At 45.4% G+C, this 22,653-nt stretch overlaps 1 protein-coding gene across 1 annotated transcript in view; it reads right to left on the bottom strand.

Annotated features, from left to right (window-relative positions):
• The window catches only part of LOC124561213 (vegetative cell wall protein gp1-like), a 32,816-nt gene extending 11,347 nt beyond the window's left edge, over window positions 1-21,469 (bottom strand). The window contains exons 1-2 of the mRNA XM_047130935.1: window positions 21,427-21,469; window positions 17,546-17,959 (exon numbers count right to left, since the gene is read on the bottom strand). Coding sequence (XP_046986891.1) covers window positions 17,546-17,959; window positions 21,427-21,469 — 457 coding nt within the window. The remainder of the gene's footprint in view (window positions 1-17,545; window positions 17,960-21,426) is intronic.
• Window positions 21,470-22,653: the final 1,184 nt, after the last annotated feature.

Raw genomic sequence — 22,653 nt, 5'->3', positions numbered from 1 at the left:
AGACATGCCGTATTTCGTAACACATACAACTACATACCAGTAATTGCCATCATCCTTCACAGAACATAGGTGTCCTTAAGACCTTAGTGTGTAGGATGCACTGTAAATCCGATGAAGATAATTACTAAGAAGAGCTCACATACACTATGTGATCAAAAGGATCCGTACACCCCCAAAAACGCGTTCCTCATATTAGGTGCATTGTGATGCCACCTACTGCTGCGTACTCCATATCAGCGATCTCAGTAGTCATCAGACATTTTGAGGGAGCAGAATGAGGATCTCCCCAGAGCTCACGGACTTCGAACGTGGTTAGGTGACTGGGTGTCACTTGCGTCATACGCCTGTATGCGAGATTTCCACTCTCCAAAACATCCGTAGGTCCATTGTTTCCGATGTGATGGTGAAGTGGAAACGTGAAGTGACACGTACAACACAAAGGCGTACAGGCTGACCTCGTCTGATGACTGACAGAGACCACCAACAGTTCAAATATGGCTCCAAGCACTATGAAACAACACCTGAGATTATCAGTCCCTTAGACTTAGAACTACTTATACCTAACTAACCTAAGGACATCACACACATCCATACCCGAGGCAGGATTAGAACGTGCGACTGCATCATGCGCGCGGTTTCGGACTGAAGAGCCTAGACACGTTCGGCCACAGCGGCCGGCCAGCAGACATTTGAAGAAGGTCATAGTGTGTAATACGGAGACATCTATCCAGACCATCGCACAGGAACTCGAAACTGCATCAGGATCCACTGCAAGTACTATGACATTTGGGCGGGAGGTGAGATAACTTGGATTTCATAGTCGAGAGGCTGCTCATGGGCCAAACAACGCCTCGCTTGGTGTAAGCAGTGTAAAAATTGGACGACTGAACAATGGAAAAATGTTACGGCACACAACGCGGCGATCCGATGGCAGGGTGTGGGTATGGCGAATGCCCGGTGAACGTCATCTGCCAGCGTGTGTAGTGCCAACAGCAAAATTCGGAGGCAGTGGTGTTATGGTGTGGTCGTGTTTTTCATGGAGGCGGCTTGCACCCATTGTTGTTTTGCGTGGAACTATCACAGCACAGGCTTACACTGATGTTTTAAGCACCGTCTTGCTTCCCAGTGTTGAAGAGCAATTCGGGGATGACGATTGCATCTTTCATCACGATCTAGCACCTGTTCACAATGCACGGCTTGTGGCGGAGTGGTTCCACAATAATAACATCCCTGTAGTGGACTGCCCTGCACAGAGTCTTGACCGGAATCCTATAGAACACCTTTGCTACGTTTTGGAACGCCGACTTCGTGCCAGGCCTCACCGACCGACATCGATACCTCTCCTCAGTGCAGAACTCCTTGAAAAATGGCCTGCCCTTCCCTAAGAAACATTCCAGCACCTCACTGAACGTATGATGGCGAGAGTGGAAGCTGTCATCAAGGCTAAGGGTGGGCTAACACTATACTGAATTCCAGCAGTACCGATGGATGGCGCCACGATCTTGTAAACATTTTAAACTTGGTGTACGGATAGGTTTGATCACATAGTTTACCTCAAGAAAATTTTGATAAAGCGAATAGATTTCTACCCAACAATTCGTACAGCATTCAATATAGAACCTAGAACGCAGGTATGTGATGGGGAAGAAGATAGCAATTCATTCGCATAAAGTAGGATTTTTCCATATGTGGGTGCACTTTGCTCGAAGATAGGCAGTATTCTTGAAAAACACTGCGTTAAGTTGATCTTCTGGCCTCCCACGAAGACTGGAGCTTTACTCGGCTCTGTGAAGGACGATTTATTGTTCCGTAAGGCGGGTGTGTATCAGATTCCTCGCGGAAGTTGTGAGACGTCATACATAGGTCAAACGACAACAGGCACCGTTCATGAGAGATGTGTGGAACATCGAAGCTACATACCCTTATCAGAGCCAGACAGGTCGGCTGTGTCCGAACATTATTTTGATGCAGGGCATTCCCTGAACTACAGTGATGTGAAGATTTAAACATCCACCTCTTCCAATCGGGATTCTATCTTCAAGGAATATATAGAGATTACATTAGCTAATAAGTTACTAAATGGAGATAGTGGTTTTGATTTGGACAAAACATGGAATCCGGCTCATGGAGTAATTAAACTGCATAGAAGTCGTTATGGTGTTACCGCCGCCGAACATAATTGGATAAGCGAATCGAACGTCTGTAGTCCTTCGCCATAGGCGGCGAGTGTGTAAGTGTATCTATTTGTCGCTGACCAGCGTCTGTGACCCGCTTGCACAGTACCGCCGTGCTGGACCATGTAAGGCCGCGCTTGGCACCTTGTCGTCAGTCTTGGGAGACATACTGAAGAGGGCCGGATGAAGCGCAGCCGAAGTATCAGTGGAGGAAATTTTATTTGCGAGATTGCATGTCCGAAATTTATTGAATGCTTTAGATAGATTCTGCCTCTATACTTTCGTCTTTCAACGTGACATATTTTTCCGAGCGCTGGACGACTTGGTGCCAATTTTTTGTGAATAGATCCTTATTTTGAGTGTTCAAAAACTCACTTCATTTTCACTATGGAAATGCAAGCTATCAAATACTTTCCTCATCAGAGGAAGACGTCATTGGCTGCCATTTCGGGAGAACACCGGGTGAGGGTATTGGGGTTGCTATGGGCCAGCCGCCAGGGGAAGGGAGATGGGTGCGGAGTGAGGGAGAATTTGATGGCCCAAAGAAGCAGCTGTAAAGAAATTATTGTGAAGCCTCCTGTAACATAGTTAGATTTCAGTAGAATATCTCTGACAGTCTGCCACATATGACCATAATCTGTTAACACTAGAGCATGACAGTCCCCAAAGAGCACCACCTCGCCTGATTGTGGTTGGGTCTTCGCCTTTCGTACGGTGGTGAATCGATATGTTTCACTAATTGCTTTCTTCTTTTGATGGAGTTCACAGGGATACAATCAGCACTCGTTCGTGGTTATCAGGTGGCAAACAGCTGCAGTTCTTCCGCTGTTGTGTCAGTTCCGTGGGCTGCATTAGTAGATGCTAGCAGTCACGCAACCCAGCGGCCAGTGACATTCATCGTGTTTGAAGTATTGAAACCTAATCAGTGATGTTGTAAGACTAGACATTGTCAAGAATGTGGAAAAGGGATATTAATTTTCAGTATAACCGCACTTCCCTCTATCGCGAGTTTATAAAATTATATGACAGGTTTCAACTGTAATAGCAGTCGTCTTCAGATAATAAAATATCGATACTGCGTGTAACACGTTATGTTGTACAATCAAGTGTTGAGTTATTACATATATGTACAGCGTGACTAGCGACTATGTAGCGGTATCTCATAATCGCTAGCACAGTCGAAACCAGTCATTTAATTTTTAAACTCGTGACCTAAGCAAATAAAGTTTATATTCATCGATGACTGGACTTCTCCTTTTCCACTGTGTCCTCCATTGTGATACGGCCTGTGTTACAGCACATTGGCTCCCACATCTCATGACGTTGTCCGTTGGATCGACTTAATTTTTCGTCATTCAGATTTGTTTTACCTCACTGGGAAAGTCTGCGCAAGCTAACCATTGTGTAATATGATGGTGCATGTTATAGATTTCTATCAAATCAACATGGATATTTCCAGTATTATATCCCTTCAAATCCAGGAAACTATATCAAGGAACGAGGGCGCCATATTTTTTGCTCCTATTGAATACGAAACTGTATTTTTAAGGTGATAATTAAAATTTAAATACTACTACTAGCGCTACACTTCCACGCTCCCCCTGTACCCAGACACTAGTGTGGTAATTTCGGTCATCTACGATTGTGTGCTGAAAAGTAATGACACCGAATTTTTTATATGAAAACTATTAAAGTTATTTAAATGTACAAACCTTAGTACCATTCTACACCTTTATTCTTCGTGCTGATAGATTTCTCAACTTGATAGCCGTGGCAATGAAGACATTTCTCCCAACAAGAGACCAGTTTGTAGATACGTCCCCTGTTGTTGACGAAGCCATACCTTACCTCTGCTTGCACCGCCTCATCATTATCAAAGTGAAGTCCTCTAAGGTGTTCTTCAAGCTTTGGAAACAGATGAAAATCGGATGAGGCCAAATCGGTATTGTATGGAGGATGGCGTACGAGAGTGAATGTATTGTTGCAGATGTCGCAGCGCTCTAGTGTGGTATGGCAATGTCATGCTGGAGCAGAGAATACTCTGTTTGTGGACGGAGTTTTCCACGGTTCCAGCACGCCACTTCTCACGCACCGACATACTCGCGTTTCACCCTGCAATGTTACGCCCTATAATTAAGAGCCCTCTAGCGACAGAGGCCGGCAGATTGTGTCAACAAAGCGGGAAAATCGGCAGACTGATATGCATGGTACTGAGAACAGAATAAAAGAATGCATTACTTTTCAGCACATCCTCATAAATTTGTAGCCGATTTTTATTCACTTTATATTCCGCGTTTGTAATATCACTGTCTAAAATAAATACAGAAGAAAATTTACGCAACAGCTTAATTCCAATACTTCCTCTTATTTTCCAAAATTTTGTTGCAAGGTGAGTCAAGCTCTTTTCATCCCAATATTTGCACGTTATGAGAAATTTTCTGATCTACTATATAAGCAAACACAGCATGGAATGCGAAAAAATTGTTCAGTGAATTCAGCTCTGTTGAGAAACATCTTCGTTTGTGTACATATAAGCGAGATTCTTTTATTGGTATGAACGTCGTGGGTAACACAGCTTCTTCACGTTTCCAAATTTTAGTCGTAGCCGCTCAATATTACAGCTGAGGAGCATTAGACATATAGAAACTTTAATTTATTACACTGAAATGCTGTAAATAGATGTAGATGCATAATGTAGTTTACAATAGGAGTCGGTTTCTCACATAAAAGAGCAACTTGGCGCGTTCGTGATGTTTAATTTTTGTTGCGCAATAGCTCTTATTAACACACACTTGTTACGTGATATTGAATATACGGTGTTCACAGATTCAATTCTGATGATGGACAACAGGTGCCATCACCAGTGTTTGACCAGCAGTTGTTACTAGGATTCCTACTTGAAGTTCCTCATGCCCATATCTGAATATAAAACCTCTCCACACTGCCTTATTAGGTCAGAGCTTCGGACACTATTGACGATGACCCTTCCGTGAGAATAGTTCCTTTTTCCTCGAACTGTACTTAACCCTTTCTGCGCCATCAACATTACGTAAGCAAAATACGTTTGCTACTCACCTTATCGTTCCTTCGCTTACCTCTCAGTCCTTCAGTCCCCCGCTATCATGGCGAAATAGGGCACTGGATGTATGCAGGAGGAACAAATCCAGATCCTCGTCCGACCATCGAAATTTTTTTTCCACATGGTTTTCCCAGACCGATTTATAGGAATGTAGGTCGCTATAAGTTTACTTGCCAGTCCGCGTGCATTGTCCAGTTTAAGCTTTTGTTCCAATTGCAATTACATCGCCACCGGCGATACATTGATCACTGTTCTATATTTTTGCGACTATTTTGTTCACATCGAACTGGTTCAAGTCTCTCCTCTGTACCCCTCTCACTAAACGCACATCTCTGATGTGCACGTGGTGCAACCGTCGTTTTTACGTCCATCGCTGCTTTACTTATCGTCACACAAAGTGTATTATAATTTCTTAGGCGTACTTCCATCCGAGAAGATTCTATGGAGTATGTTGCGTTCAACTTTCACTTGAGACAGCTATCTTTCAGTCCTGTGCAACATTCTGCAATGAGCCACTATGATGTGGTGTTTACATTCGCTCACACACAGAGTGCCATCTGACGTACGCCTCTCCAGTCAGCTTGTCTTCAAACTGCCGTCGTCACAATGCTATTGCTATCTGTACAGTAATGTCTGACTCCCGTAGTATATACAGAATTCAGCTGATGGTCTCATAAATACTGCTAATCTGGCCAGAATTCAGGTTAGTACAGTTTTGTGACGAGTAATCTAGTAAACTAAAACGTAAATTTGTAGGTAAAGAAAAGAAATCTGACAGCTAAGAGTTAAGAAGGAAAGGAAAATCACTGTAGCCGTCATACTGACTATGAAATCAGACAAATAGACTAAGTGCGAATTGTAATGATCATGTTTTTCCTCTTCTTCTTGTTCATCAGTTTTATTATTCACTCCACATTCTTGGCAAAACCGTATTCCTGCTTCATTCAGACATTTGTTACCATCATGGGAGAGGTCTTTCAACGTCTCTTCGGTCTTTTCGTCTGATATATTAGTTTGGGAACTCTTTCGACCGTTCTCTTCATATGATCATCCCATTTTCTCATTTCTACTCTACTTTTATTTCTGTTTCACCAAGATCTGAAGCTGTTCTTGTGGGTACTTATTCTATCCAAGATACAGCATCCAAATTTCAGTCCTTCTCTGGAGATTTGTTGGCAACTGACTTCTTGTTAAACTCGGATTTCCCTTAGTAAGTATTAACTGAGAGTTAAATGATAGAAGGGTATATCAGCTTTAGCGACAACCCATTCTTATGTCTCAAGAAGTTCAGCCTTTTGCGCACTTATTCTTGGCATTTTCAGCTCAGATAAAATGCATTCTTATAGAAGCAGAACGGTGTGAGCATGTGTTGGCTTGTGGACGGGCCTAACGTTGCTGGAACTTTCCACGTGGAGATCGCAACACAGCGTGCCAGGAAGACGTGTACGTGCATCTTTCGGTCTTTGAGAATGGGAGAATCAGCATCATTATACGCACGTCACTGTCAGTTGTGCAGCGGTGCAAGGACTGCAACACGGGTGGTAACGATGTGTGCTCAAATTACTGGGTAGTCGTGAGAGCAGACGTAGGTCCTTCCAGGTTGACAACACCAAGGAAAGATTTTACGATTGTCCAACTGATTCTGATTAGTAGATGAGTAACAACAGCGTAAACCCTGGCAATGGCTACCGACATGTCGCCAAAAGATTACTGCAAGCTGGGTTGAGATCTCCAGTTACCGCTGACACCATTCCATAGCCAACAGAGACTTTCATGGTGTAATACCAATCAACTAGGACACTGCATGGCATTCTGTGGTGTCCAACGATGATTCTCGCTTCTGTCTATGGCAGTCATGCAGTCTTCAGCGTGTTCGTAGACGATGTGGTGAAATATCGTGGGAATCATGCTGTCGGGAGCTGTTGGATATGACATTTAGTAATTGTTCAAGGGAGTCTGAGTGCTTGCATGTCTGTGCGAAGAATGATAAATCCCTTTGTTGCACCCCTTAGCAATGGGGTGCCAGCTGGTAAGCAGGATAATTCAGTTCCGTACACTGTGATTCACTCCACAAACATTTTGAAGAATCTACTGATCCTTGACTGACTTGTCCATTCCCTTGACGTGCGATAAGGTGAGAACACGTGCAGTTTGACACCAGCGTCTAGGCAGCAACCGTCTTGAATTGCCGTGGTAAGTGTTTCAAGCATACATAAAACTCCTTATGGCGAAATTTGGAAGCTGTTTACCACAGAAAATAGAACTGTATATTCATGCCTGCAGGAGTCATCTTCTCGATGGAGATTAGCGCGGAATGGAGTGAAAATGGTGCTTCAAAGTATAACAAATTTGGTTTCTGTTAGTGTATCTTTGGCTTCGGATCAGCCATGATGTTGTCATTGTACAACCTCAAATTTATCTGCCCTTTATGTACTATAATGTTCCTTCTGGGAATTGAAAACTACAGGCCATTGCATGCTCGTAGCTCATGTGCCTGTCTGAGAGGGTGTATGTTAAAGACGAACATAGACACGAGCTAGGCTACTAACACAGCACCTGTGCATTACAGTTTTGGTTATGAGTTTCTATTATGTCAGACATTATTGACTTGACGAATTTTGGTTCAAAAAATGGTTCAAATGGCTCTGAGCACTATGGGACTTAACATCTGAGGTCATCAGTCCCCTAGAACTTAGAATTACTTAAACCTAACTAACCTAAGGACATTACACACATCCATACCTGAGGCAGGATTCGAACCTGCGACCGTAGCGGTCCAGCGGCTCCAGACTGAAGCGCCTAGAACCGCTCGGTCACACCGGCCGGCGACGATTTTGGGAAATGCATGTATAGACCATAGAAGAAAGCTTAGCTCACATAATGTAGAATTATAACAGAATATAAGTTACTGCCGTTCGGGTTCACTATGCAAACGTGGTCTAAGGGTCGCCGGCACGGTAGCTCAGCGTGACCGGTCAGAGGGTTAGCTGCCCTCTGTAATAAAAAAACTGAGTGAATGGATCAATAACGAACTTCAAAGGGCGTCTCGGAACGTCCGCCACGAACAATTGCAACGAACTATAACGAACAAAATGAGATTACAAAAAAAAAAAAAAAAAAAAAAAAGAAAAAAAAAAAAAAAAAAGGGGTAGAGTCTTTGATTCATGATCAATACGTATTCGGTCCCGGGTTCAATCCCCGCCACTGCCTAAATTTTGATAAATAATCAGCATTGGTGGCCGAAGACTTCCGGCATAAGAAGTCAGCCTCATTCTGCCAACGGCCTTGTCAAAGAGGGCGGAGGAGCGGATAGAGGTTTAGGGCACTCTCTTGTCCTAGGGGTGGGAAATTGCCCCTAAAGGCGGAAGAATAAGCGATGATCAACGACATGAGGATGCAGAAGGCAATGGAAACCACTGCATTAAAGACACGTAACGTGTATCCACAGGACATGTGGCCTGTAATTGAAGATGTGTCATGATGATCTCTCCATTGGCAAAAGATTCCGGAATAGTCCCCCATTCGGATCTCCAGGAGGGGTCTGCCAAGGGGGAGGTTACCATGAGAAAAAGATTGAATAATCAACGAAAGGATAACGTTCTACGAGTCGGGGCGTGGAATGTCAGAAGCTTGAACGTGGTAGGGAAACTAGAAAATCTGAAAAGGGAAATGCAAAGGCTCAATCTAGATATAGTAGGGGTCAGTGAAGTGAAGTGGAAGGAAGACAAGGATTTCTGGTCAGATGAGTATCGGGTAATATCAATAGCAGCAGAAAATGGTGCAACAGGTGTAGGATTCGTAATGAATAGGAAGGTAGGGCAGAGGGTGTGTTACTGTGAACAGTTCAGTGACCGGGTTGTTCTAATCAGAATTGACAGCAGACCAACACCGACAACGGCAGTTCAGGTATATATGCCGACGTCGCAAGCTGAAGATGAACAGATAGAGAGAGTGTATGAGGATATTGAAAGGGTAATGCAGTATGTAAAGGGGGACAAAAATCTAATAGTCATGGGCGACTGGAATGCAGTTGTAGGGGAAGGAGTAAAAGAAAAGGTTACAGGAGAATATGGGCTTACGACGATGAATGAAAGAGGAGAAAGACTAATTGAGTTCTGTAACAAGTTTCAGCTAGTAATAGCGAATATCCTGTTCAAATATCACAAGAGGAGAAGGTATACTTGGAAAAGGCCGGGAGATACGGGAAGATTTCAATTAGATTCCATCATGGTCAGACAGAGATTCCGAAATCAGATACTGGATTGTAAGGCGTACCCAGGAGCAGATATAGACTCAGATCACAATATAGTAGTGATGAAGAGTAGGCTGAAGTTCAAGACATTAGTCAGGAAGAATCAATACGCAAAGAAGTGGGATACGGAAGCACTAAGGAATGACGAGATACGTTTGAAGTTCTCTAACGCTATAGATACAGCAATAAGGAATAGCGCAGTAGGCAGTACAGTTGAAGAGGAATGGACATCTCTAAAAATGGCATCACAGAATTTGGGAAGGAAAACATAGGTACAAAGAAGGTAGCTGCGAAGAAACCATGGGTAACAGAAGAAATACTTCAGTTGATTGATGATAGGAGGAAGTACAAACATGTTCCGGGAAAATCAGGAATACAGAAATAAAAGTCGCTGAGGAATGAAATAAATAGGAAGTGCAGGGAAGCTAAGACGAAATGGCTGCAGGAAAAATGTGAAGACATCGAAAAAGGTATGATTGTCGGAAGGACAGACTCAGCATACAGGAAAGTCAAAACAACCTTTGGTGACATTAAAAGCAACGGTGGTAACATTAAGAGCGCAACGGGAATTCCACTGTTAAATGCAGAGGAGAGAGCAGATAGGTGGAAAGAATACATTGAAAGCCTCTATGAGGGTGAAGATTTGTCTGATGTGGTAGAAGAAGAAACATGAGTCAATTTAGAAGAGATAAGGGATCCAGTATTAGAATCGGAATTTAAAAGAGCTTTGGAGGACATACGGTCAGATAAGGCAGAAGGGATAGATAACATTCCATCAGAATTTCTAAAATCACTGGGGGAAGTGGCAACAAAACGACTATTCACGTTGGTGTGTAGAATATATGAGTCTGGCGACATACCATCTGACTTTCGGAAAAGCATCATCCACACAATTCCGAAGACGGCAAGAGCTGGCAAATGCGAGAATTATCGCACAATCAGCTTAACAGCTCATGCATCGAAGCTGCTTACAAGAATAATATACAGAAGAATGGAAAAGAAAATTGAGAATGCGCTAAGTGACGATCAGTTTGGCTTTAGGAAAAGTAAAGGGACGAGAGAGGCAATTCTGACGTTACGGCTAATAATGGAAGCAAGGCTAAAGAAAAACCAAGACACTGTCATAGGATTTGTCTACCTTGAAAAAGCGTTCGACAATATAAAATGGTGCAAGCTATTCGAGATTCTGAAAAAAGTAGGGGTAAGCTATAGGGAGAGACGGGTCATATACAATATGTACAACAACCAAGAGGGAATAATAAGAGTGGACGATCAAGATCGAAGTGCTCGTAATAAGAAGGGTGTTAGACAAGGCTGTAGCCTTTCGCCCCCACTCTTCAATCTGTACATCGAGGAAACAATGATGGAAATAAAAGAAAGGTTCAGGAGTGGAATAAAAATACAAGGTGAAAGGATATCAATGATACGATTCACTGATGACATTGCTGTCCTGAGTGAAAGTGAAGAAGAATTAAATGATCTGCTAAACGGAATGATCAGTCTAATGAGTACACAGTATGGTTTGAGAGTAAATCGGAGAAAATTAACATCGGGATTGGTGGTCACGAAGTCAATGAAGTTAAGGAATTCTGCTACCTAGGCAGTAAAATAACCAATGACGGAGGGAGCAAGGAGGACATCAAAAGCAGACTCGCTATTGCAATAAAGACATTTCTGGCCAAGAGAAGTCTACTAATATCAAATACCGGCCATAATTTCAGGAATAAATTTCTGAGGATGTACGTCTGGAGTACAGCATTGTATGATAGTGAAACATGAACTGTGGGAAAACCGGAACAGAAGAGAAACGAAGCATTTTAGATGTGGTGCTATAGACGAATGTTGAAAATTAGGTGGACTGATAAGGTAAGGAATGAGGAGCTTCTACGCAGAATCGGAGAGGAAAGGAATATGTGGAAAACACTGATAAGGAGAAGGGACAGGATGTTAGGACATCTGCTAAGACATGAGGGAATGACTTCCATGGTACTAGAGGGAGCTGTAGAGGGCAAAAACTGTAGAGGAAGACAGAGATTGGAATACGTCAAGTAAATAATTGAGGACGTAGGTTGCAAGTGCTACTCTGAGATGAAGAGGTTAGCGCAGGAAAGGAATTCGTGGCGGGCCGCATCAAACCAGTCAGTAGACTGATGACAAAAAAAAAAAAAAAAAAAAAAAAAAACGCAACATCACCACTCGTCATTACAGCCGAACAGGTGATGTCGGCTGGTTGCGACTGCTTGACATTTCAATACGGGTGTTACGTGTGGAAATCTACATTTCAAGCATACGTCACGATTGTTGTTTCCACTCTCCACATCTTGTATCGCTGCGTCCCTTACGCAGAAGATACCACACGGTCGTGGATCCGTTAATAGCACTCACCTTGACTGTAATGGCAAACGCTACAAGTTTCGTAGACTTCTTGGCTATTGATAGTGTGTTAAATAAAGTATGCTATGATAATTTCCTTTATTACGAGAACTATTCTGAGCGACGGTGTGCCACAAGCACCTTGAAGATACTGACATACAACTGAAATAGAATAAAACAAAGTTTCGGACTAAGTAATGCGCGTTGTCCGTCAGACATTCGGCGCCCCTCCGTGTCAGGCAGTTCTGGATCCTCGTTTCTCAGGTGCTAGCCAGTCAGAGGCTAGAAAATGGAACGCAGCCTTATAGTTGAACTGGAGAGGTATTTCTCAGTCTTTTCATGTGACCGATCACGCAACCCAGCTAGTGATCAGGATGCAATATGTGTTTTCAAACTGATTTTCTCCTTTTCTGCACAGTATTACAGTTTACACATACCACTTTATTAAACTGGAATAATGTAGAATGGATCAACTGCCTGCAAATAAACTAGCAAAAAATTTTCAGTTGCAATTGATTACAAAAGTCTCGACCGAAAAAACATTTAATTTCGATGGTAACCGGTTTTGGCCAGCGTTTGACCGTCCTCTGGCCGTCATATCAGGATGACGGGCGGTGGCGGTGAACGGTTCGGGTGATTTGACTCGTGTCTATTGCGTTGTGGACTCACATCACCTGATCCATTCACCGCCGCCGCCTACTGACCGAAACAGGAATTTTTTTTTTCCATTCTAGCGTATCATTATATTGGCTCGAATACGATATCTAGCAAAAAATCTTTCCCGTATAGCGGCAAGTTCGAAGTTCAAGTTCTTTCTCTGTTTATTTCCTGCATCTTCATAATACGAACAGTTCGATAATACGTTTGAATACTGTGTATCTACAATCTGCGAAAACTATCTGCCTTTGAAGAATGAAAACAGTTTCGATAGCCGATTTCTGCGGTGTTGTCAAATACGTTTCTTTCTATGTTAGATCAACATTGAACCACCTTTGATGGAACCAAGTTGAGTGTTTTACAGTAGTGGGGAATCCTGAACAGAGTTAAATTTCTGAACTAAATTCAAAATTGATCTCCAGTCAGCGATTTTTATGCAATCGGCCGTTAAGAGGTCTATGCCTCACAGGATACAGTAACCGCTTTGCGACCATGCATTCATACTTCATCATCTCATTTGTTGGCAAGTGGAAAATAAGTATTGGAATATACATATACATATATATATATATATATATATATATATATATATATATATATATATATATATTTGTGTGTGTGTGTGTGTGTGTGTGTGTGTGTGTGTGTGTGTGTCTGTGCATGTGTGTTAGTTCTTACCGTAGAGTAATTTAAAATCTGGCACTACTGAGAATGAAAAAAAGTAAATAAAGAAACAAATCGAACAACACTGAACAAGACATCGATAATTGTCTAATCCAAGCATTTTGCTGTATTTGACGCACTTGGAACGATCTTACCTCATGGTAATACATGTAGTTTCTCTCTACGCCATACGTTTCGCTCTAAAGCTATTAGAGAGTATTTTATTCAGTAACGTTAGCTTTCGTGCAGAATGACCCCGAAGGCTGTAACGGTTACCGCTGATAAACTGTTCGCTATAGTTATATTTCCTGCCGATGTGTCTCCTAGAGTAACGGAAAAAGCGCAAATGGAATATTTAGAGGCGTACACCCTTAATGGTTCTTTCGGCTTTCCGATTCCCTCTGGAGACGACTTGGGGTGGTGCTAGCCCGGGTGAGGATATAGCCACCCTTAACTTGCTGACCGACGACACTAATGTTGATAAATAGCGCGGGGGAGCAAAACTTCGCCTGCAGTCCTGGCGGAATCTGAACAGAGTGCGGTGTGGTGCTTTATCCCCCCTTGTGGCTTAACAGACCATAATCTGCCTGCATCCATCCCCTACTGCCAAGGCCGCGAAAACAAGTCGATCCCTTCTCTCTCAGCTCAATGTGGCCGTGTGGGAGGTGGAGGGTTTGGGCAGACCGAGTGAATGATTGTGTGCGTCGAGGTTCAGAGACAGAATGCTTAGAGTGAAAATATATCAACGGTTTCCTGTAGTTGATCGCCGGAGTCGAAGTAGGTTGAGACGGATTTATACCCGTATATGCCTCACTCTACGTTAAATCTGGTACTACGATTTCACAGGTGTTACGGGATAACTGAGAAGGTACACACACTTTATCATATATGTTAAATTGCTTTGGTTTCCCTGTCGATTACCGGATCTAACAATGACTTAACTGCGCGTGTATCCGGGTAGTAGCTCCTAGCTATTGGTGACTAGCCTTTATTGTTCGCAGACCGACGAGAAAAACGAAAACGGGTACATTTGGTTTAGGATCTGTTGTTTTGCACACGCTGTAAAACATTTTTATAAATGCTGCCATATTCTCAACTAAATTTGCTGCCTTCGCGTTTTCTTATTTCTAGACTTGATGTGACCACTGTCGTGTGTACCAGTCAAGCCTACTCTGGAAGCTTGCGGTAAAGTACCTGACATGGGCAATCTTTGTTCTAGTGCTATCTAGCCACATCAGTGGGCGTGTCCTTAAACCTGGTTGATCAATTCAAGTTCATGTTTCCACCGTTCACTATTCCACTTTTAAGTAACCACACAGATGCGCCAAAGAACACTATTTTTTCTGCTAAGGATATCTGAAAATTATGTGTATTCCAGTGATTAATATTCGTAACCATTCTTTCTCTGTTACTGGTACGCCAATACTTATTATAAAGATCTAAACAAATACTATCCGTCGTTTAAAACTTAATTTCTACTTTGTTTTCAATCAAATATATTGCACCAGTTCGCATTAAGCGTCATCAGTTGCACATAAAACAAAGTTTAATTGTGTAGCTAGATGTATTTTGTTGCGTCGTGTAGTGTTGGTGGTAAAAAATTAAAGCTGTCTTACTATATACGAGCATACGACTATGGTTTATCACTTACTTTTGTATTTCCTATTTTTTTCTTGCATCCATTTCATCTTTTGTGGACACTGGGCGCACATAAAATAAATTACATGAAACCAATTGACAGTGCATGCTTGTTCATCTAGAGTTTGCACTCATAAACATAAAAGTAATTGTTAAGTCATAATTCTGTGATAGTAAATAGCAAGAAAACCTCGATGTGCCGCTAGGAAAAACTATGCGTGTTAACTAAATATGCATTATTAAATTACGATCTTAAGGCCACTGATGATAAATAATGAGAGCAGGTAAAACATGTTTGTTGCTACAGAAAACATTCAGTTGAAAAATATGGATGATATTTAGTCTACTACAATTATCGCAATTATAATAGTAATAGAGACAGAACGTCTGCAGCGACGCATTTACTTCGCAGATAGTTCAGAAAATACACTCCTGGAAATGGAAAAAAGAACACATTGACACCGGTGTGTCAGACCCACCATACTTGCTCCGGACACTGCGAGAGGGCTGTACAAGCAATGATCACACGCACGGCACAGCGGACACACCAGGAACCGCGGTGTTGGCCGTCGAATGGCGCTAGCTGCGCAGCATTTGTGCACCGCCGCCGTCAGTGTCAGCCAGTTTGCCGTGGCATACGGAGCTCCATCGCAGTCTTTAACACTGGTAGCATGCCGCGAGAGCGTGGACGTGAACCGTATGTGCAGTTGACGGACTTTGAGCGAGGGCGTATAGTGGGCATACGGGAGGCCGGGTGGTCGTACCGCCGAATTGCTCAACACGTGGGGCGTGAGGTCTCCACAGTACATCGATGTTGTCGCCAGTGGTCGGCGGAAGGTGCACGTGCCCGTCGACCTGGGACCGGACCGCAGCGACGCACGGATGCACGCCAAGACCGTAGGATCCTACGCAGTGCCGTAGGGGACCGCACCGCCACTTCCCAGCAAATTAGGGACACTGTTGCTCCTGGGGTATCGGCGAGGTCCATTCGCAACCGTCTCCATGAAGCTGGGCTACGGTCCCGCACACCGTTAGGCCGTCTTCCGCTCACGCCCCAACATCGTGCAGCCCGCCTCCAGTGGTGTCGCGACAGGCGTGAATGGAGGGACGAATGGAGACGTGTCGTCTTCAGCGATGAGAATCGCTTCTGCCTTGGTGCCAATGATGGTCGTTTGCGTGTTTGGAGCCGTGCAGGAGAGCGCCATAATCAGGACTGCATACGACCGAGGCACACAGGGCCAACACCCGGCATCATGGTGTGGGGAGCGATCTCCTACACTGGCCGTACACCACTGGTGGTCGTCGAGGGGACACTGAATAGTGCACGGTACATCCAAACCGTCATCGAACCCATCGTTCTACCATTCCTAGACCGGCAAGGGAACTTGCTGTTCCAACAGGACAATGCACGTCCGCATGTGTCCCGTGCCACCCAACGTGCTCTAGAAGGTGTAAGTCAACTACCCTGGCCAGCAAGATCTCCGGATCTGTACCCCGTTGAGCATGTTTGGGACTGGATGAAGCGTCGCCTCACGCGGTATGCACGTCCAGCACGAACGCTGGTCCAACTGAGGCGCCAGATGGAAATGGCATGGCAAGCCGTTCCACAGGACTACATTCAGCATTTCTACGATCGTCTCCATGGGAGAATAGCAGCCTGCATTGCTGCGAAAGGTGGATATACACTGTACTAGTGCCGACATTGTGCATGCTCTGTCGCCTGTGTCTATGTGCCTGTGGTTCTGTCAGTGCGATCATGTGATGTATCTGACCCCAGGAATGTGTGAATAAAGTTTCCCCTTCCTGGGACAATGAATTCACGGTGTTCTTATTTCAATTTCCAGGAGTGTATCTTGACATAACGAAGGATTACTTTTGGAGGAAAAAAAACAGTTTGGAGTGTGTGTGCGGTCTTTTCGTCTTGGGAAAAGTGAACAGTTCGCAGCGGTTATGTAAGTCAGTGGAAAATAATTCATTTTGTGGATAGAAGTTTTGTGGCGGCGTTCGTAGCGACAAGCAATTCGCTGTAGAAACGGCTTACGAAGTCACCGCCAGACTTTTAATAGCGGGCCGACCGGTCCGCTGGAACAGTGAACAGAAAGATGAAAACCCAAACACTCTGACTAAATAAAAGTCGGTACTTATCTTTATTAACGAAGATACAGAAACACAGTAGTGAACTCCGTGTCCACAGAGATCTGTCTAGTTCGAGTCGGAGCGGCTAGGTCAGCGTCGGCTGACGACAAACAACAACTCTGCTGCGATGAACACACAACTGACTAGCAAGTACACAATTCGGTGGCGAGTATACAACTGAGCGGCGAATACAGAACTGTCCTAGCGCTCGCGACTCCAGCGCTTAAGAAACCAGAAGCCATCGGTGGCGCGCGCAGACTTGCGGCGATTTCCTGTCTCGCTGGCGCTGCTTATGCGGACGGCGTCCGGAATTTTGATGCTGCCAACCTTTTGGCAGCGGGCTCGGGTGGCATTACTGGCTAGGATATAACACTCCTCCCCCCCCAAATCGCCGCACTGTCGTTGAATAATGACGTCGCGAGCGTCGACGGCGGGGGAGGGGTCTGGCCGCAGGCGTAGCAGAAGAGACCGGGGCGGAGACTGTTGTCGGCGGCAGGCCCCGGTCCGCACCCCAGCATTGGCTGCGTGGGGCCTCGGGAAACACCGACTGAAAACCGAGGTCAGGGTGCACGCCTGTGACCACGGGCGCAGCTTCTGGTACTGGACGCGACGGGGCGTCGGGACCCATGAAGAGAGGCAGCGTCTCCTGACGCTGCGTCGACGGCTGCTGAGTGGGCGCCGGACAAGGCGCTGCGGTGTCAGACTCCTTGGGGGTGCCGAAGGAAAGCGGCTGCAGGACAGGCTGCACAGCCACCGCTTGGGAAGGCGGCCCGGCTGAGGGGTCGACGTCCATCAGGTCCGAAGGCGGTGGCGACTGAAGAGGGACCGCAGGCGCCGGAGCGACCACCTGGGGCGCTCCCGGATGAAGCTGCGCGGGAGGCATCAACGGGACGGGCTGTCGGCGTGGTAGCGGCGACGGCTGCTGCTGCTGCCCTGGGGGCGGCAGCGAAGTCGGAAGGCGCGGCTGGAACCCGCCGCGGACCAAATCTGTGGACAAAGAACGAGCGGCAGAATCCGGGCGGCCAGCGCGGCGCAACTGGTTCTGATGCCTCCTGTGCACCCCAGTAGCACCTTGAACAGTATAAAAACCGCGACCCTGGACACTTATCACGGTACCACGTTCCCAACGACGGCGACCGTGATAAACTCTGAAAAAAACGGCGCTGAAAACGCGTGCGATGCTCAGAAGCGGCGGGTCGATCCGGGGGGTGCAACAACCGTAGTAGGGTGCGATGACGACGGCCGTGGAGAAGCTCCGCAGGCGAAGGGCCGTCGCGTGGCGTGGTCCGGTACGACGACAGGAACGTGATGAGGGCCTGCTGACGAGAGTGCGTAGCACGAAGGCGGTCCATATGATCCTTGAATGTGCGTACAAAACATTCCGCTGCACCATTCGATTAAGGGTGGAACGGCGGAGTAAGAACATGGCGAATGCCATTGGCAGAACAAAAACTTTCAAATTCAGCAGAGGTAAATTGTGGACCATTGTCAGACACTAAAACTTCGGGAAGACCCTCAATACAAAAAATTGAAGTCAACGCCTGTATAGTTTGTGCAGACGTTGAAGACTGCATGGCCACAACAAACGGAAAATTACTAAATGCATCTATCACGATGAGCCAACGAGAATTCCAATATGGACCAGCGAAATCAATATGTACTCGCTGCCAGGGACCGTCAGGGCGTGCCCACTCAAAATAGCGTTGAGGCGGAGCAGCTTGGTGTTCGGCACACGTCGATCATTTTGTAGACATCTGCGTAATCTGCTTATCAATGCCGATCCATGTACAATGACGGCGGGCAAGCTGCTTGGTGCGGACCACTCCTCAATGACCTTGATGCAACAAGTCGAGGACCTTGGATTGGAGCACTTGGGGAACCACTACACGAAGGTGGTGATTCTCGGTGCGTAACAGCAAAACTCCGTGCGAAACAGACAACAGATGACGTTGCGGATAATAGCGACGAACCACAGGATCCGATATGTCCTTTGCCTTGGACGGCCAACCACGTTGAACAAAACGTAATAGTAAACTCAGATGAGGATCCGTAGCTGTCTCACGTGCCACCTGACGATAATCAATCGGAAAATCCCGGAGGGATTGATGCTCATCGGCGTCAATCTGATGGCAAGAGTCTTCAGAGGAATCGAAGACATCATCCGCAGCAATCGGCAATCTAGAAAGCGCGTCAGCGTTTGCATGCTGAGCTGTAGGGCGATACAGTATCTCATACTGGTATTGTGATAACAAAAGAGCCCAACGTTGTAGTCTCTGAGCTGTCCGCTGAGGAACTGGTTGAGAAGGATGAAACAGTGACGTCAGGGGCTTGTGATCTGTTACTAAATAGAATGGTCTACCATAGAGGTAGTGATGGAATTTTGTGACACCGAACACAATAGCCAACGCTTCCTTGTCCATTTGGCTATAATTACACTGAGCTTTGTTTAGCAATTTAGATGCGAACGCAATAGGACGTTCGGTGTTACCGACTCGGTGAGACAACACAGCACCGAGGCCGAAAGAAGAGGCATCACAAGCTAACACCAGAGGCTTGTTAGGGTCGTAATGGACCAGACAACGATCATTCAATAAAGCCTCTTTAAGCTGCTGAAAGGCTGATTGGCAATCAGCTGACCACGCAAACGGAACATTCTTACGGCGGAGACGATGCAACGGTGCAGCAATCTGTGATGCATTAGGTATAAACCTAATATAATATGTCAATTTGCCAAGAACTGCTTGCAATTCCTGCAGATTGCGAGGGGCGGGCAAATCACGAATAGCTGCTAAATGTGACTGGGAGGGATGAATGCCTTGAGCATTAATAACATGTCCCAGATACTCCATCTCCGTAAGGAAAAATGAACATTTATCGATGTTGCAACGTAGGCCTGCCTGAGACAACACTGTAAACAAACACTCCAAATTACGGAAATGTTCAGCAGGCGTCCGACCGGACACAACAATATCGTCTAAATAGTTGCAACACGATGGCACATTAGCCAGAAGTTGTGACAAAAAACGCTGAAAAACAGCTGGAGCTGACGCACAACCAAAAGGCAAACGCAGAAAACGGAACAACCCCAACGACGTGTTTATGACAAAATACTGTTGTGATTGCTCGTCGAGGGGCAATTGCAAATATGCTTCACGGAGATCAATTTTGGAAAAGAAACGAGCTTCCCCTAACTTATCCATCAGCTCGTCCGGTCTAGGCAAAGGAAAAGAATCAATGACAGTCTGAGGATTAACTGTCGACTTAAAATCAGCACACAAACGTAACTTGCCAGACGGTTTCTTTATAATAACTAAGGGAGAAGCCCACTGGCTCGCTGAAACGGGTTGAATAACATCGTTGTTTTGCCAACGACGAAGTTCATCTGCTACAGGTGCCCGGAGGGCGTGAGGCACTAGACGAGCACGAAAAAATCGAGGCTGAGCATATCTTTTAACGTAATATGAGCGGCAAAGTTCGCAGCACAACCTAGTTCGTCTTTAAATATGTCACTGTATTGTTTACACAAATCGGTTATGCTGTCTTGAGGAACAACAACAGAATTAATTTGCAACACATTGTCTTGGATAGACAGGCCAAACAAGTCGAAACAGTCTAATCCGAAAATGTTTACACTGTCGGTAGCGCGGAGCACTGTGAATGAAACTGTTTTTGTATTGCCACGGAATGTGGCTGGCACGCTACATACACCTAACACAGGAATTTGTTCTCCACTATAAGTAGCCAAAGAATGTTTTGCCGCTGAAAGTTTATGGCGGCCGATAGCCGCATACGTAGCACTATTTATGAGAGTCACAGACGCACCAGTGTCTAATTGAAAATTGAAGGTCTTATCCTGGATGTGTAGCTTCACAAATAGTTTATTACACTGCCTCTGGATCGGTGCAGTGGAGGCGGAAGACACAAAATCAGCGCGTTTAGCGCGTGTTCGCTGCTTACGACAACTCGTGGGTTGGGCGGATGGAACAACAACTCCAGCTTCACATTACTTTTTACAGCGTTTGAATTACGCCTGGGTCGCATAGCAGAGGGCTGGGTGGGTGGCTTATTGCGAACAAGTTTATTACCCACACGAACCGTGGAAGAGTCTTTAAACGCGACCTCCTGGGCGGGCTGGCTTTGAAGAACATGAATATCCATGGGCTGGGCAGCACTAGAATTGTTCTCGCGTTTACGCAAACAAACAGTCTGGATGTGTCCTTTCCTTTGACAAAAGTGACAAACCGCGTCTCTCAACGGGCAACGCTCACGAGGATGAGCAAGAACACACTTAGGGCAAGACTTAACTCTATCATTTTGCACACGCGGCTGACGAATGTGTTTAACATGACGCGGCTGGCTAGTGTTTACAGTCTGACTCTGCCGGTGGGGCCGCGGGCGTGACATAACTTGCTTAGCACAGGCAATTTGAGAAATACATGGCTGATCTAACTCACACTCAGCATAGTCAAAAGTATCTTGGGCTTCAGTGATGTTCATCACAGTCTCTAATGACGGGTCAGGCAACTTTAAGATAGCAGCACGAATACGAGAATCTGCAATGTTTTGAGTAATAGCGTCTCGTAACATGACATCACTGTAGGAAGCTCCACACACACAATTAAATTGGCACTGACGGGTGAGGCCCCGTGAATCTGTTAACCACTGTTTAATCTGAAGAACTTGAATCTGGCGGCTGCCACATGAACTCGCGACTCGAAATACTCAGCAAGCTTGTTAACAACAACGTCATAGTCTAAAGCTTCAGGCTTGGATTCCGGGAACAACTTACAAAGTAATCGATAGACTTCCACGCCTGCAGTGGAAATTAAATAAAGCTGCCGCTCAGTACCCGTGATTTTGTAGACAGTCATGTGCGCCTGCAACTGCGCGAAATATTCTCGCCATTCTTCTCATGATGCATCAAAAGCACGGAACGGTGGTGCTGCCTGTGCTTGTTCCTTTTGTGTTGGAGGATTAGCCGCTTGTTTGGCGATTGCTTCCACCAAACTTTGTATTTGCTGACTCTGTAACAAGATCAACTGTTGTAATTCGGCAGACATAGTGAACACAAATTAAACCAGCCCCCAAAATTTTATCGCTATAATTAGTATAACCAGAAACAAGTTGAACCAGCCCTGCACACGAGTTCGGAAGCCCTCGTCGCCAGTTTTGTGGCGGCGTTCGTAGCGACAAGCAATTCGCTGTAGAAACGGCTTACGAAGTCACCGCCACACTTTTAATAGCGGGCCGACCGGTCCGCTGGAACAGTGAACAGAAAGATGAAAACCCAAACACTCTGATTAAATAAAAGTCGGTACTTATCTTCATTAACGAAGATACAGAAACACAGTAGTGAACTCCGTGTCCACAGAGATCTGTCTAGTTCGAGTCGGAGCGGCTAGGTCAGCGTCGACTGACGACAAACAACAACTCTGCTGCGATGAACACACAACTGACTAGCAAGTACACAATTCGGTGGCGAGTATACAACTGAGCGGCGAATACAGAACTGTCCTAGCGCTCGCGACTCCAGCGCTTAAGAAACCAGAAGCCAGCGGTGGCGCAGACTTGCGGCGACTTCCTGTCTCGCTGGCGCTGCTTATGCGGACGGCGTCCGGACTTTTGATGCTGCCAACCTTTTGGCAGCGGGCTCGGGTGGCATTACTGGCTAGGATATAACA

The sequence above is a fragment of the Schistocerca americana genome, chromosome 1 (assembly GCF_021461395.2).
Source record: "Schistocerca americana isolate TAMUIC-IGC-003095 chromosome 1, iqSchAmer2.1, whole genome shotgun sequence".
Lineage (NCBI taxonomy): Eukaryota > Metazoa > Arthropoda > Insecta > Orthoptera > Acrididae > Schistocerca > Schistocerca americana.
Note: the sequence above shows the minus strand (reverse complement) of the source record. Positions and strands in the feature narration are given on the sequence as shown.